An 18,119-nucleotide genomic window follows, 5' to 3' on the forward strand; every position below is an offset into this window, starting at 1 on the left:
TAATACTAAAATGTCAGAATACGGTAATTTCTTTCCTGAAAGATTTTAGTATTTTCAGAAAGTTGGAGGATGAAATAACATCTAAGTAAGCATATTAGATTATTTTTAAGATACTAAAGAGTCCCTGTTTAAAAAATCACCTATGTATTTTTATTTTTATGTTTCATTTTTTATGTTTTTGAGACAGAGTCTCACTCTGTCACCCAGGCTGGAGTGCAGTGGTGTGATCTCAGCTCACTGCAACCTCTGCCTCCTGAGTCCAAGCAATTCTCCTGCCTCAGCCTCCTGAGGAACTGGGATTACAGGCATGCACCAACACACCCAGTGAATTTTTATATTTTTAGTAGAGACAGGATTTCATCATGTTGGCCCTCCTGGCCTCAAACTCCTGGCCTCAAGTGATCCGCCCACCTCAGCCTACCAAAGTTCTGGGATTACAGGCGTGAGCCACCGCGACTGGCCTGTATTTTTAAATGATCATACTTGCCATTATTCTTCAAGGCATAACAATACATTTCCTCTAATAAGATTTATTATTTTAAAAATCTGCGAAGTTAGTTCTACTTTGCCATTCACTTCCATTATGAAATTAGAATATTTCCACTTAAAATGAATTCCCGAGGCACTACTGAAAACTGATAATGTGGTACCAGTTCCCTGGGTGACTGGGCCTGCAGTGTGTCAGCTATAAAAGTGTTCCTCCACGAGACTCTATATTGGGGGATTCTACAAATTTGCCTCTCATTGCGGGAGTTTTTTCATTGGCTAAGAGTAAATTCCAGTTCTGATATTACTTAACTTCAGTCTGAAAATGACCTCATCTCCATCCTTCACATTACTAGAGCTGGTTGTTACCTCCTCTAGGCTTCCTTTAAGATCGATACGTGGCATAGTCAAAAGTATCTTAAGTGAAGGATATCCGTAATGTATTTCATTTTTCCAGAGGATAAACTTTCTGATTAAAAACTCTGGCAATTAAATTTCATATTGTGAGTTATGGCAAAATCTAGGAAAAACTCAAATATGTATTGAAACCTCTGCAACTGAACTGAATTAAATTACATGAAATATTGTTTACAGAATAGAATATCATAAAGTGCCTTCTGGATATTACATTTTATGAGGCAACTCACATACGCACAGCAACATTTCATCATCTACCTGGAAGTCACTGGCTTAGGATGATTTTCATCGAGCTATTAAAGGCAAGAAAAAAGATTTCCCAAAGGTGCTTATGGGTCATTCTTTCGCAGAAGTCTTCCATAACACAATAGAACATAAAAGTAAGCTTACAGAAAATGAATTTGAATGTGTATGTCAGACCTGTGGACATGTCACCTTCTCAAATCCAAAGCAACAGAAAAACAACATTAAGGAGAAAAAAATGAGAGATCTAAACTTTTTGAAATTGAAAAGTAGAGACTCTTTTTCTTATTTCTTATTGTAATAAGCATGACTTATTATAATTTACAAAAATACAAGGTAGAAAAATAGATGGCAAAGGATAAAAACAAAACAAAGAATATATGGAAAACACATGGAAGGTGCTTAAATAGTAAGCCAAGAAATGAAAGTTAAAGCAGATTTAAGATGTACTCTTGTAACTATTATAATTGCAACAAAAGAATAATGAAAATAAAGTGGTATTGAGGTTGCAGCAACAAAATAATACAAGGTGCTAAAATATATGACAAAGGATAAACACAAAATAAAGTATAAATAGAAAACACCATTACAGACATTAAAATGGTAATAATCATTTTAAAAAGCAACATGGAAAACTACTTGGAGCCACGAAAATGTTTATACCCATAATCTCATTGCTAAAAAATTTTGCCTAATAACAAAACAACAAATAACAAAACTGTGACAAGCACACACAACATTAACAATGAAACCTAAAAATTAAAAACAACCTCCTAAATCCTGAGTCATAGGTGCAAGACCTAACTTAGCCACTCTGGGAAGGGAAAGAAACCTAAGTCAGGAGTCTGTCTTCAAATAGGTTAGAAAGCAAGATGTGTCTATGAAAAGATTCCACCACAAGGCAGTAAGTGATAATTGCTAAGTAAGTGGTCTAGGCCATCCTAATTCAGAGGAGAAAGAAGTCACTTCCCACTTCCCATTGGGCTATCTATGAAAGGGAAGTGGAATTCACACTGGCCTTGGAAGCAAGGGCAAGATTACCATTGACAAAAAAGAGAGGGGAGAACATTCCAGATAAAAATAAAATAATAATATGCTCTGTTGCACAGTACAGAAAGGGATATTCTGTGATATATTAAAACATTTTCTCAAAAAAAAAAAGAAATAAAAATGATTCCATAGACAGACGAGTTAGATAAAACCACATCAGGCAACAAGGTCATAGTTTCACACATGATCAGCCCTGGGTGATAGACAGGTTACACTGGCTGCAGTGTGAATGAGGGGCTGAAGTGAACATGGGGAGAGAGAAGTCAAGATATCACCCAGAAAGTCATTACAGCCGACCAGGAGAGGAGGTGAACTGAATGTTATGTATCTACACTAGGGACAGAGGAGTGGATGCTACGAGGAGTACTTAGCAGACACAACCAGCCAGAATTGGCAATTGACTGGATGTGGGTTCTGAGGAAATATGAGGCAACAAAGACACTGAAGTGATGACATGAAAATTTTCTTTGGGCCTACTTCCCATACACCACAATAGGTACGATTAGAAGGGGAACAGGTTTGGATTAGGCAGTAAAGAAGGAAATTAAGTTGACGGTGCACATATTAAATTTGAAGTTCCTAGAAGCCAATCAGTTGGAGATTTCCAGCAAGCAGAAATAGGGATGGAGAAGAGAGAACAAGTTGGAGAAATGTCTTAAGCAGAATCAACAAAATTTAATGATAGCTTGCATTTGAGGGATTAAGAGAGAGAGAAGTTAAGGGTGATGTTAAGTTATGTGGTGTCTTAGTCCTTTGGCTGCTATAACAAAAGACCATCAACTGGAGGCTTACAAACAACACACATTTATTTCTCACTGTTCTGGAGGCTGGGAAGTCCAAGATCAAGACACTGGCAGATTTAGTGTTTGGTGAGGGCCCCACTTCCTCACAGATGGTGCCTTTTCATTGTATCTTCACAGGGTTGAAGGGGCAAGGCAATTTTTGGAGGCCTCTTTCATGAAGCAATGAATCCCATTCATAAAAGCTCCAGCTTCATGAACTAATCACCTACCAAAAGCCCTATCCCTTAATACCTTTACATGTGAATTTTGAGGGGGTCCCAAACATTAGGACCCTAGCAGATGGTAACACTATTTAATAAGAGCTGGAACATGAGAGAAAGAATGAATTCTGGAAAATGGAAAAGAATGAGTCCACAATTATACATGTTGAGATTGAAAGAACTAAGGAAGAGAAACAGTTCTATATATCCAGGTAGTTGGAGTGCAGAAGAAAGATCTGATTTAGGAGTAACAGGCCTTAAAAGAGTGGTTAAAATAATGTCAGTTGATGAGATCACAGTGGATGATCCAAAGACAGGAAAATGGAGGACAGTAATGTTTAGAAATTTGGCAAGTAAAGAGGGAAAAGAAAATCACCATTAGAACACTATAGTAATAGCTGCTATAGGCAAGATCCACCAATAAATGCCAAAATTCATGGGCAAAAGCTTAAGGAGAAACAAGATATTTACATAGCATCAAAGTTTCTTCCCGAAATATTAGTTACAAAGGGGAAAATTATAACTTTAGAGTGAATATACCTGACAGACACTGCCTTCACCAAATGATCACAGGTAACCAACAAGACATATCAACATCATGTACCCCCTGAAATGATGTACTGAGGACAAAACATGACTTCTGTGCATAACATCAATCTAATCATCAGACAAACCCAAACTATGGGACATTCTACAAGATAACTGACTGGTATTCTTCAAACTGTCAAGGTCATTAAAGATAAGAAAAGATTGAAGAACCATCATAGCTTCAAGGAGAAGCAGACACAACAACTAAATGCAATGTGTGATTCTGGAATGAAAAAAGGACATCAGTGGGGAAACGAAGGAAAGCCAAATGAAGCCTGTAGTTCAATTACTGTATTGTACCATAGTTAACTTCTTAGTTTTGTTCATTGCACCATGATTGTGTGTGCTGTTCCCTTACGGGAAGATGGGTGAAGGGTAAACAGGAACTTCCTATCTCTATGATACTTGTATAAGTCCAAATTAATCTGAAAATATAATGTTAAAGAAATGAAGCAAATAGCCTGGGAAAAAAAAAGGTTGAACTGAATCCCTATCTCACATATTATAACAATATGACTTCCATTAAAATATTTTTTAAGTGAAAACATAAAAATACCACAAGAAAATGAGGAAAAATGGCTTTATGATCTCAGTGTACAGAGGATCCAAGAGGCATGAAAATCAAGCTATAAATAAAGAATAATACATTTGATTATATAATTGTTTTGTACATCTACACGGCAAAAAACACAATAAATGAAGTCACTAAAGAGAAATCTGGAAAAAATAGTCATGTGCCACAACATTTTGTTCAATGACAGACTACATATATGACAATGGTCCCATAAGATTATAACACCATATTTTTACTGTACCTTTTCTATGTCTAGATATGTTTAGATACACAAATACCATTGTGTTATAATTGTCTACAGTATTTAGTACAGTAAAAATTTGTACAGGTTTGTAGCCTAGGAACAATAGGCTATACCATATAGCCTAGGTGTGGAGGAGGCTACACCATCTATGTTTGTGTAAGTACACTCTATGATGTTCCCACAATGGCAAAATTGCCTAACAACACATTTCTCAGAACATATCCACACTATTAAATGACACATGACTGCCCTCTCAATCATTATTACAAAGAGTTAATATATTTAAAAGAAAAAAAAATTCTACAAGTTAATAAAAAATACCCTAACCTGATAGGAAAATGATCATAAATGATGGAGAGACAACACACAGAAAATGAAATACAAATGCCTTTTAGACATATGAAAAGATGAAAATTAAAACTATGAGGAGACACATAGTTTTCTTTTCTTAATGGGTTAGTTAATGGGAAACATCTGATTTCAAAACATCTTGTTGAGGGTAGAGAAACAGCATAAGTGGTTGGAGTGTAAACTGAATCCACTTTTATGAAGGGGAATTTTGCATAGTGCTTAAAACTTTAATGCTTGTACCTCTGTACCCAACAATATTACTTCTAGGAATTTATCCTAAAGATATTCTCCTACATGAGTGGAAAACATCTATCCAAGGATAGTCATCACAAAACTGTCTGTAATAACAAAGAATTGGACACAACCTAAAAGCACATTGATAAAAGACTGGTTAAATAAATGATGGTACCTTTGTATAAAGGAGTACTATGAAGTCAGTAAAAGAACACAGTAGTTTTGGATGTACCGATATGGAAAGGTCTTCAGGATATATTGTTAAGAACACAAAGCAAGGTGCAGAACTGTGGGCATAAAAAGTTACCTTCTGGGAAAATTACAGTACTGCCCCACTTTATCCATGGTTTCAGTTACCGGCAGTCAACCGAGGTCCAAAAATATTACATGAAAAAATCCAGAAAGAGACAATTCATGAGTTTTAAACTGCATGCAGTTCTGAGTAGTGTGATGAACTCTCACGCCATCTTGCTTCTTCCATCTCTATCACAAGAAGGGCAAGTACAGTACAAAAGGATGTTTTGAGAGAGACACCACATTCACATAACTTTTATTACAGTATATTGTTATCATTGTTCCATTTTATTTGTTATTGTTGTTAATTTCTTGCCATGCCTAATTTATAAATTAAACTTTATCATATACCTTGCATCATATACATACATTTATCATAGGTATGTATTCATAGGAAAAAAGCACAGTATATACAGGGTTCAGTACTATTTGCAGTTTCAGGCAACCACTGGGTGTCACAGAACATATTTCCTTCCAGGATAAGGGGGCATTTCTGTATATGTGTCCTTCACATGCACTGGTATCTCTGAGAGGATACTCAAGAAACTAGTAGGCTGGGCGCAGTGCCTCACGCCTGAAATCCCAGCATTCTGGGAGGCTGAGGTGGGTGGATGGCTTGAGCCCAGGAGTTCGAGACCAGCCTGGGAAACATGGCAAAACCCTGTTTTTTGTTTTTGCTTTTGTTTTTAAAGAAAGAAAAAAGAAAAGAAAAAGAAACTAGTAAAGTGGTCCCCTCTGAGGAATTTTAGGAAGAGCAAATTTTATAGCTATTAAAAATTAATTTTAAAAAATTCAGTATAGCAAGGAGAGGCATAGAGAAAGCCAGTGAAATAGGGAAATAAAGTAGAGGATGCTCTATTAGGGAATAGGAAAAGATGGGTAACCCAGAGGCTATGGTAGGAAAGAGATTCCCTAACTGTGGGGTGAAGCATGGGTTTAATCCTGAGAGGGGGATTATGATAGAAACTTGGAAAAAGCCCTTATGCAAACTACAGCTCCAGAGTCAGGCAATGTCCATATAGGGTTAGTGAAAAGCCAAGCCGTGCATGAGAACCGAAGAAGAGGGACTCATCTCTAACAGTGCAGATCTGATGAACAAATGCACTTATTTGTATCCAGAAGATTACATATCTACAGAGTTTTTATCTTAATGTTTCAAGAAAATGTTCTGGCCCTCTCACATGTACATTTTCATAAGATGTTAAAAGAAGGACAAATCAGTCAATCCATCAATGCTCCAGGTTTACATTACATCTTTCTCCTAAGAGTTCAAAGGCTTTAAATGTGACACCTTTATTTATCATCACAACATTTACATACCTACAGTAGAATATAGATGGTGCAAAATTGGGGGAAATGGGGCCAAGTCTCAAGATGAATCACTTGCAGAAATAGGCCTGCAGTTCAACTTTCCTTATTAAGCATCATGATTTTTTTAAAAAAACATATTAAGGCCATTTTGAAAGCAAACAAGAGCGTCACCTTTGGAATGCTCTTAAGTGTATGTGTGTGAATATGTGTGTATATACATACATATGTGCATAGGTGACACACATACTATCATAGACACACACATTCACACTGACTGTATAATTTTGGCTCAGCTAAATACATACAGCTAGCTCTACCAACATGCTTAAACCACACTTAGGCATAATAATGCATAGATAAAAACAAAACAGTGACAGTGACCACAAGATTGTTATAGATAAAGAAATTCACAAATATTGTAATTCAGAATTTTTAGTCTGAGAGCAAGTGAGAAAGAGCAAGAAAATAACTATAAGTCCAATACACTTGTCACTGCACCCACTAAAAGGATTTAATTTAAAACTCAAACATCATCATATTGGAAGGGGAAATGAAAAGCTAATAACATGCATTGATGTTTACATAAAATTAGTATGTAAAGTGAGAGATATGAGCCTAATGATGAATATGAAGCAACGGTTTGCATTTTAACAGACTAAGCAAAAAATGTAATTGACAAAGAGGTGAATCTAAATGAATTTCCAGCTATTTAAACACTAAGTGCAGCTGCATGCTAATTGTCAGTGTTATGAATTAGAAAAAAATCTGTTTTAAATGAAAATTCAAAAAATAAATGCAGCCAACATGGTGAACTCACACACTGTACCAAAGTTACCATTCATTCAATCAGATAATGTTTTTTTTCCAAAAAAGTCATTTTTAAACATCAGAATATTCAGTCGGCAGTTACTTCATATGGATTGAGGGGAAAAACTCAATATAGTAGTTGAATTCATAGCATGCAGCATCTTAGAGGTAGTTATGAGCTCAAGCTTTGGCACTAGCCTTCCTGGGTTCAAATCCTAACTCTACCATTTCTTTCTTTGTGAATTTGAGCAGATCATTTAACCACACTGTACCTTCCTTTTCTCACCTTAGTATAAGGATAACAGTTCCTACCTCCTAGGATCATTGTGAGAATTAAATGTATTCATATATGCAAGGATTTGGCCAGTGCCTGGCACATGCTCAATAACTGAGAGCTATCATTATTACCTTCAGTCAAGACATCAGTCCCTCAGAGAAAGCATTATTTTGCAGTAAAAGACAAAGACAAAGAAGATGGTGACAAGCATGCCATAATTTTGCTGGTCCCTAGATGTGAAGGGAGTACTGTCATCTACCACCTCCCAGACCCTCTCCTTGGTGGATGGGAGTCATTGGAGTATCTTCGGCCACTTCTAAGTAAAGATCATTTCTGGGTGGGAAACTGATTGAAGTACCCCAACCCCCATAGATGCTACACAAGTGACTCTGGAACAGAGTGAGGTGTCAACCCATGGCTGTCTTAGGATGTGCTTTGAGATCTTGCCATATTTTTCCCTACAGTACTACCAGCCCTCAGATGGATGGCTTGTTGACTGGTCATGCACCTGACTTTGCGTATGACTTTTATCCAGATCCCCTAGACTATACCACCAAATGTATCATTTAACCTTGGATTTCCAAAGGTCATGCAAAGGACAGGGCACAGAAATTAAAGCTGAAACGGTAAAATTTCATGTTAATTCTTCTCCTTTAATTTACTGGAAGTTCCACCCTCTGAATAGAAGGAAAAAGGCCAAGTCCACAGGCATGTTGGCAGCATGTCAAGTCACCGAAAAGGGATGTGAATTCCCACAAAATAAACACAGGCTCCTCTGCACGCTCTCAAGGCCAGTCACACTGTGATCAGGCTGGCATTCCTGCCAAGGGATGAAGGGGAGCAAAAAGGGAGAAGTCCCCAGCCTTGAGTCACATACAAACACTAGTTACAAAGCAGGACAAGAGGGCTCTGTCAGTGTGCGGTCAGGGTAGAGCAGCCCCCAACTCCAACAGGGCTGCAACGGGTGCTTCCTGCTACCTGCACAAGAGAGGGAGGGATTATGTGGCATCCCTCCTGGACCCAGTTGAGTTAAACGGCCTGAGCAAATAGTTCTGGAGTAAAAATGAACTCAAGATGAAATCAAGCTCTTCCAACACTCCATCCAACCTCCCTTTCCCGAGTTCTTTTGTGCCATCTACTTCTTCATCATCAGGGCCTTGAGATCTCAATCTCAGAAAAACCAACTCTCCAAAGAGGATCTGCTAGCTTTTTTTGCACCTTGGTATACATTTAATCCCAGTCTTTTTTCTCCAACTCATTTTAATTGGCGATGATTTCTAAGGCAATGACAGGCTTTATGCCCTGTTCGAACAGGGTCAGTCCTGGGGCAAGTGTAGCCCAGGGTCAGTGACCTTCTCTGCTTGCATAAGATACCAGGCTGCATCCATGGATGCAAACAGTCCTATTTCCAAATTAAATGACTAAAACAGATAATTACTATTAACCTAAATTGGACTTAAAAAATTAAACTGAACAGATTAGTCCCTGCATATCCTCAAAAATCAGAGAAAGACAATAATCCTTTAAACTCAAAAGGAAGCATCGCAGTGGAACGAGTTGTCAGAAAACCTAAGTTTTGGTCCAGGGTCATCACTATCACACCATGTAACCACCGACATGTCATTTGAATTTTCTGGTCCTTAGACTCCAAAGATAAAATTAATGGGTTTGATAGCTATCTAAGGTTCCTTTCAACTCTGAAATTTCATGATCCATTTGTCATTTTCAATTCAAGTACTTTCGGATATCGTGATAGCAAAAGTTTAATTTGCATTTAGAAACGAATATAAACTATGAGATTGAAGACATAAATGGACTTTTAAAATTAATGCAGCATGGGTATGAGAAAGAAAATAGAGAATGCTATAGAATTAGGCATTTTTTCCCTTGGCCCGTTATTATAAGCTACCTGACAATACCATTAATTTTTTTTCCTTTTTACACTACACAATAGCACATTCATATGTGTGAAACTATAAGGATCACAGCCATAAGGCTGAATGCCAACTGTCAGAGAGCAAATGCGAATCGGCTACAACACTGGAAATCTGAGCCTGGAACCTGTAGGGTCACGTGGGGGTTATCTCACAGCGCTCACCTTCCACCAGTTGGTCCAGGCTGGAAATCTTCTTGAGCCCATCAATGGTGTAGATTGTTCTCACTCCCTGGGGCAAATTCACGTTATCCGACAGAGTTCGGGTCAAATCAGCCAGCAGGGCCTCAAAAGATCGGAACCGGTCTGGGGAGATGGCGTACACAATCCCTTTGAAGTATCGATCTCCGTTTCGATAGAAACGAACTTTCTTGGCCTTCTTCTCGGAGCTGAGCGTCTGCAGCGTGCGGGTGCGGTAGAAGCTGCAGTGGGCGCTGTGCGTCGGGCTCGGCAGGCCGTTCACCCGCGACCCTCGGCTGTATCTCTGCGCCTTATCCCGCTCGTCGAAGTGCTCCAGCTCCATGTCTCTGCCGAAGGACATGATGGACTTCAAGTAGGACCTGCGAGCCCCAGAAACAAAAGCAGACACACATATTGATGTAGGTGATATATATATATATATATATATATATATATATATTTTTTTTTTTTTTTTTAATTAGGGACAGGGTCCTGCTCTGTCACCGGGCTGCAGTGAGATGGCACTCACTAAAGTACTCACTGAAGCCTCACACTCCTGGGCTCAAATGATCCTCCTGCATCAGTCTCCCAGAGTATCTGGGACTACTGCGGGTTACAGGTGCCTGCACCACACCTGGTTAATTTCCTTCATTGTTTGTTTGTTTGCTTGTTTTTAGCAGTAGTGATGAGGGTCTTGTTATATTGTCCTGGCTGGTCTTGAATCCCTGGCCTCAAGTGATCCTCCGCCCCTCCCCCCCCAACCCCTTTGGCCTCCCAAAGCTTTGGGATGATGTTATTTTGAGATCATGATTTCAAAGGGTCTGCTTCAGAACAGCTGGGTGGAAATATTGCTTTAACTGATGACATATTTAATACGAGTTATCAAGTGGGACAGAAAGAGAAAGGGATGTGAATTCCCACAAAATAAACACAGGCTCCTCTGCACACTGTCAACAGAAGGAGCCGATCCCATCGGAAACAGCTTATTAATCAACCACAAATTTGTTAGAAGCAGCTCCTAGGTTGCCCGCGGTGCATCAGGCTTCAAACAGATATTATTCCCAGTAGACACAACAATTTTCCAAAGTATTGTCCTGCTTTACAAATGAAGAAACTGAGGCACAGAAAAATTTCCCCTAAATTGCTCCGAGTAATACAGTTGAGAAATGCTGTACCAGCAACTCTGTTCCAGGTTTCCCTGACTCCAAAGCCCACTGCTCCTTGCAGGGCAGAGGGCTAATCCTGGTAGCAGGAAGAAAATAAGCTCTCATATCATCATACAGTGAAAGATAAGTAGCTATGGTGGGCTGGGACAGAAAGAGAGGGCAGGCAGCATAACAGTCAGATTGTAAAAGTTTTACATAGTGTTTGTGTGCCCCATGGCCAGATGGAGAGCAAATTAAATCAATCTGTAGGTTGGACCAACTTAAAGAAGATTTTCCAACATATTCACACATTCAATATTTTTAAAAGCAAATTCACTATACTTCATTTACTTATATTTAGTACTTCAGAAAAGTTGAGTTTTAAAAAAGAAGAAAGAGGAAGAGGAGGAGGAGAAGGAAGAGGAACAACAAGAAAGGAAAAAAATGTTATTTGGAAGTACATTTCTTGGTTCTTCCTTTCATTAAGGCTCTCTATCTTTGTGATTGAAGAAATTGAGGCTTAAAGATGTCGATTTACACTTGACCCCATGCTAGCTGTGTAAGCTTGAAAAATCTACTTGCTCAGCATCTTTAAGCCTTGATTTCCTCAACCACAAAATGGGAATGAGAACAGTACCTACCTCGTAGTCAGTATTAACTATTAAATAACTTCATGCACATGAAGCTCTTAGCATAGTGTCTGACATGTGATAAGTACTAATTTTTTAATTAATAAAATCTGTTTTTGTGCTCCTGGCCCTGACACATAAGGAGCTAGCAGGAATAGAATCTTTCCTTTCTGGCAAGAGAGGCCCCTGCTTTCTTACTGATCTCCATCTCATGACCTTTTGAAAGGTACATCTGTACCCCCTGGTCCCCACAGCAAGCTGCCTGGGGGACCAGTTCATCCTTGCTGAGGGGTTGGTTGATAAAGGTTTGTGGAGTCTTGCAGGGGAATCTGTGTTTTAACAAGACAATCTAGAAAGTGGAAAGACCAAAGCATTCAAAGGAAAGACATTTTAATGACAAAATTTCAGGTATGTTGAAATAGAATATCAGGAAAATGGAAAATTTGGAGCAAGAACCTTACAAGCACTCCCCAAGTCCCACCATATAGATGGACATCACCTTTCTGAAGGTCAGTGAACACTCAGCAATGTACCACTGTCTCCCCAACCTTTCTTTGACCCTCAGTAAACTGACCTCTGATCCATTCAGAGTGGGTAAAATTTCACACCTGAAAGCATGGCTAGAGATTTGGTACTCCAGAAATGAAGTGGAAGAAAGCAATATTTATTGAAGGTCTAGGAGGTACCTGACACTATTACTCATCAACCAGTTGTATAATATGCTAAAAATTCTCTTCTAAACCTCATATTAATCCAACAAGGTAGGTAATATTATTAATACTCAGGTGAGTATGGAATTTATCCAGGGTCCCAAAATTATAACTGAGGGGTTGAGATTTGAACCCAGATTTACTGTAACTCCAAAGCTGGTGTTTTCCATCCCTTGCTCCTTTGAAACCGGTTCCTCTTCAGCATGAGAAGCAGGATTTTGTAAGCCCTCACTCCTAACTAGCTCAGTGACCTTGGACAGGCCACATAACTGATCCAGACCTCGTCTGCACACAGAGGAAGCAGTGGTCAGCAAGCCTCTGATGTTCGTGATTCTATCTACCTGCTTATGGGTCTATTGCTGACCCCACTGAAGGTCTGGGGAGGGAGAAATGAAGTGTGATTTAAATCTGGAGTGTTAATGAGTTCAGTGTACTTTTTTCCCTCCAAATATGAAAACTATTTCTTGCCTCTTAATAACTCATAGTAGTCAGAATTTGCATTTTTCAAAAACAGTTATACTATATATAGGCAGCTCTGAAGTGGTTTCATTGATTTTGATGTTACATAACTTTAAAACAATGATCACTTGATATCCAATCCTGTAGTCATTAGTTGTTAAACAGAACCAATTTTTGTCCATGATATTGGTAACTGCTCTTACTTTTTAATTTATATGGTTTTAAAGTGAGCTCTCTTGTCTTCTAAAAGGGAGTGTGTCTTGGGGGTGGAGTGGAAGACACTCCCAGTACTCACACCAACTCACTAAGCTCTTCAACATTTTGTAAATTATAAAGGCCAAACTCACTTTTGAAGTTTGTGTTTTATTCTTAAAGGCAGTGATCATTCTCCCAACACTAGGAGTCTGGGGATTTCCTTCCAAATTGATATAAACTAAAAGAAAACAAGCAGGGCCATAGGGAAGGATGGCAAAGTTCTGTTACCAGAAAGAGTGCACATCGAATTCTCAGTGACTGAGAATTGGCAAAGGCCAAATAATTTGGCAATAGTTTGAATTCCCTGGGGGAACGGGCTTTTAGGACCAAGAATTCCCACACCAGATGAAAAAAGAAGAAAAGAACAATTTAAAATAGAAAAAAGGTTTACTTTGTTTCATTTTATTTGCATATTTCCTCAAACTGGATCACAGGTTCATCCAGGGCAGGGCTACACCTTTTACTTCCTTTCCCTGAATCTGTCCAAAAGTGGGCAATGGTGTCGACAAAAGAAACCATACTCAGAGTGAAATCATTTTCAAGGCTACAGCTACCTCTAAATGAAGCACACTCCACACCCTAGTGTGCTGGTAATTATTCGTGGCAACAAAATAGGTGTTCTTTCCCTCACCTTGGCTTAGTCATACATTTGAACCATGCATGAGCTTCTGAAGATCCACTGGCCTTCCACAGGTTCACACTTTCTGCACAGGAAGGCTGCGAGAACACACAGCGCAATGTTCAGAGACCATAGGTGGCCAAGGGCCTGAGTGCACATGTGCAATGGCACCAGGATGGTAACCACAGCACCTCAGCCACAGGGACCACAGACACTGGAGGTAAGAAGGGCCACTGGTTCTCATCAGAGCTTTTCCTATAAATCCTGCCATTTCAAGAAACCAACATCCCTGACTGTTCTCGGTGGGATTTCTCACCATTTTGAGGAATCTATGTTCATCCTTCTCTAGATGAGCACATGGTTCTTGTTTCAGAAATTTACACACATATATACCAAGAAAAAAAAATGGCATAAATGCTACCACATCTAAATAGATGCTGGACCTGGAAGTCTCAAGGCATATTTTAACCGTGGGATTAGGATTCAGGTGGACTGGCATGAAATAAAACGCACACATACCTTCCAGGCCCATGCACCACCACGGACGTAGACATCACAGGGTGTGCGCTTATCTTTTATAATTTTCCTCTATATGACCTCTCTTAAAAATCCCTTCTGACCTGCATCCATGTGACATTTCATACTTAAAACGCTGTCCTACTTTCCTTTCCCACTGAAAGGCAATATATTTAGGAACAGTCATAAAATGTATTCACGGAACACCCTGCAGTGTGGTCGCTGAACGTGTGTGCACCGTGCCTGGACACACTCACAGGTGCAGCAGAGAGGGAGCCGGTTTGAATGAAACCTTTCATCTGCTCTCTCACCGACCAAGCATCTCCTTGCCAAATCCAGCAGCAATTCCGCGCAAACCTGGTTTTCAAAAGCAGCCTCTTTTGTGGGGCATTGCGGGGCTGTGCGTGCGCTCCCACTAGGAGGAAAAATGCCATTTCCTCTCCGCATGCTTTTAGCACTGCAGGTACTAATTTGAACATGAGGCAGCCTCGCTGTCCCTGAAGGAACTTGAGACCCTGCAAACGTACTTGCAACACCCACGCTGCAGCCACCACCACGCACGAATCGACCCCATCCACAAGCACACATCACTGGCCCGGGCACACGGAAAAGCACACACACAATAAGAGGCCCGGCCCGGCCACTCCTTCCTTGGTTCCCGCTCCGCAGCCAGTTCTGACAATGACAAGCACCTCTCCCAGCTCCTCCACCCTGGCTCTCCATCTCCACTAACAACGCGAAAAGCCTGGGAGGGCCCGCTCGCCCGACTCCAGGTTTAAAGCCCCATGGCACCAAACAAAAGAGGCAGGTGCCAGCAGCCCCGGGGCCGCCCGCACGCAACGCCCCCGGGTCGGGCCAGGCTGGCCAGGGCAGGGCGGCCGCCTTTCGAGGAACTGCGGGCGGGGCGGCGGGGCCAAGCTGAGCGCCCGCCCTGCCCTCGGCGCCCCGCGGCTGCCGGCGGAGCGGGCGCTGCGGAGTCCCCCGGCCGCCCTCCCCACAGCTCCGGTCCCCAGGGAAGGCAAACCACGCACCGGTCCGCGGAGAGACGCCGCCGGGGGTCTTTGTGGCCGCGCTGGGGGCCGCCTCCTGGTGCTGTCCTCGCCGGGCTGGGCGCGGCCGGGGCTGCGGGGCTGCAGGGCTGGGGGGCGGCGGCGGGGCCGGGCTGGGCGGCAGCAGCTGCTGGAGCGCGGCGTCTCGGTTGCGGCCACTAGTGCAGGGATGTGCCTCGGCCCGTCCTCATTGAAATGCGGCGCTTCGCACAGCCTCACTCCAGCCTCTCTCTCCAGAGGAGGGCGGCGGCGGCGGCGGGCGCGCTCCCTTTTCTTGTCTCACTCGCTCACACGCCCTCCCGTCTCCCTCCTCCTCCTCCTCCTCCTCCGCGTGCGCGCCCCTTCGCCCCCGCCCTTCTTGGCAGGGCGCACCCACCACGGCTGCGCCCCAGGTCCTCCTCCCTCCCAGAGTCCTATTCCCACCGCAGCAACCTCGGTGCATCTGGCTTGACTACACCCCTAAACCTCCCTAGTCCCCAGAAGTGGTCGTTGGGAGAGGGGGGCAGATCAGATGGTGGAAGAGGACGTGGACTGGGCTGAGTCTGAACCAGGAAGTGTGCAAGGCAGAGAGGTGATATGGCCGAGAGATGAGGCCCCCACCGTCGGGGGAGGGAAGGAGGTACCCACACCCATACCTTTTGATGTGACCTCACGGTCTGACACCTTTCCCAGGGTATGGAAGCCAGTGGATCACCTTCTCATCCTTTTTGCCTGGGATGCACCCACGCAGGGCCTCTTCGGATGACCAACTCTCCCAAGCTATGCACTCTGGTGCCCCCCACATTGGGAAGAGCTGGATCTGTTCATGGATCTCACCCATCATCTCCACTTAACCCCAAGACATGAGTCATTCTTGGAATAGTGACTTCTGCTTAGAGTCAAATATGTTCAACGGGCCCTTGAGAACTTAAGGGCCAGGTTTCACTACTGGACACTTTGTGGCTGCCAAGGCTGGGTCTGTGGTGGAAAGCCCCATGAGCTCATGCGAGCCTCTCCTCCCAGAGCGGGAATGTTCTCCTAGCCCAGGCTGTTCACAGCTTCCTCCAGTCTTTGCACAAAAGTCCAGGGAGTGAGAGCAGCTCCCAGATTTCGGTGAAATCTTAGACTGGCTCAGTATGCAGCCTGAATTTTGATCCAGTTAATCTGACTTTCAATCCTGTCGCCCACGACCTGTGTTTGTCCCAAATACACGTAAGTATACAAAATACACATAAGTATTTTTCTCTCTTCCTGAGCCTACACCTTTCAATGGAACATTAAAATTTTATTTTTCTCTTGCCCATCGATCCCAGTTATATGTTTGACTACTTATTATTAAAAAGCACTATTCTGAAATACTTTCCAAGTATGATGTAAATGTTAAATAATTACCATTTGTTTTAAAACACAGCTCAAATGAGATCCATGCTACATATTCCACAAGTGATGCAATATTTATTTTTGAACTATTTAATAGCCCAGAGATGAGAGTACAGTGAACTCACCAAATTAACGAAATGCAAAGTAGGAAGCCTATTCTTTCACATTCTGAGGCAAAATGAGAGCCATAGGGGTAAATTAAGAGAAAGGAAGAAGCCAAGTACATCTTCTGGAGAACAGAAATCAGAGCTTCTTTTTATCTTGCCAATGACAAATTCCAAGTGATTTCTTCCAAAATGCTAAGCCAAGAAATAAATTTCATCTCTTAACCCCTATGGATATTCTACTAGGGTCATTTCTTAAGAGCTTTAAGTAACTCACCATCATCTTACCTCTTCCTAGCTGTTGTACCTAGCACACACAGATAATGTGTTCAGAGAATCACCTTGGTGTTTGACTCTCTCAGTAGCAAAGTGCTCTCACTAGAAATGGATGGGCATCATAGCTCTTTAAGCAAACCAGGGGGCAACTGATAATTAAGTAGATGAGGACATTAAATAGTATACATTGGCTCTACATTATGGTCATATCATTTAGTCCAGGACAGCAGGCTGGTACTAAAGTTCATTCCAGGGTAGCTTAAGCATTTGGCAAATCTAATTTATATTCAACAATAATTCCTTATTGAAATGAAATCTAACTAGAAAACTCCTAATTCAAGTAATTTTCAAAAACGAATGCTACTTCCTTTATATTACTAAGATATTGATCAAAGAAGTGAATGGAATTAATACATCCTTTTCCCCAGGATCATCTGAAAGTATTGGAGATCTCACTCTAGCTCCCAAAAGCAAATGCTATTTAAGCTGTACCCCAGCTACCACCCCAAGCAGACACAGCTCTATATCCTGCAGGTTGAAAATGACTAGGCCCCAGCTCTCTCAGTGGCTCCCATTAATTTAGTGCTTGTTTTTTGCCATGCTGGGGGTTTTTATACATTTTCTTACTTCATCCTCATAAGAACCATGCAAGGTAGGCATTGGCATTATTATCCTCATCTTACAGATGAAGGAATTTAGACATAGAGAGGTTACATCATTTGCCCACAGTCATGTAGCTTAAAAATGTCAAGCCCAACTTCAATATTTAAAATCGCTATGTTTTAAAATTCAAGTCAGTTTTTCAATTGCTAAGGCCATATGCTTATAAAGCAATACCAAATTCTAGTGCAAAGTGTAATCTTTTTTGGAAAATGCAGTCTTTTAACCAAAGAGCTTATTACTTCATAACAGAGAGTTAACTCCTTGCTATCATGAACTCTGCTTCTTTTAGTGATGGATCCCCTCAAATGTGTCTTTGGATTAAACTTCTCATGAGGACATTTGC

At 41.3% G+C, this 18,119-nt stretch overlaps 1 protein-coding gene across 4 annotated transcripts in view; it reads right to left on the bottom strand.

Annotated features, from left to right (window-relative positions):
• Window positions 1-15,728, bottom strand: part of DCLK1 (doublecortin like kinase 1) — a 351,269-nt gene extending 335,541 nt beyond the window's left edge. For 2 of the 4 annotated variants that reach the window (XM_054446408.2, XM_054446409.2), the window contains exons 1-2: window positions 15,357-15,710; window positions 9,978-10,372 (exon numbers count right to left, since the gene is read on the bottom strand). In XM_054446408.2, coding sequence (XP_054302383.1) covers window positions 9,978-10,353 — 376 coding nt within the window. In that variant the 5' untranslated portion in view covers window positions 10,354-10,372; window positions 15,357-15,710. Of the gene's footprint in view, window positions 1-9,977; window positions 10,373-15,356 lie in introns of all 4 variants that reach the window. The other 2 variants (XM_054446413.2, XM_063650762.1) reach the window with 2 other exon arrangements.
• Window positions 15,729-18,119: the final 2,391 nt, after the last annotated feature.

The sequence above is a fragment of the Pongo pygmaeus genome, chromosome 14 (genome assembly GCF_028885625.2).
Source record: "Pongo pygmaeus isolate AG05252 chromosome 14, NHGRI_mPonPyg2-v2.0_pri, whole genome shotgun sequence".
In the NCBI taxonomy this organism is placed as follows: Eukaryota; Metazoa; Chordata; class Mammalia; order Primates; family Hominidae; genus Pongo; species Pongo pygmaeus.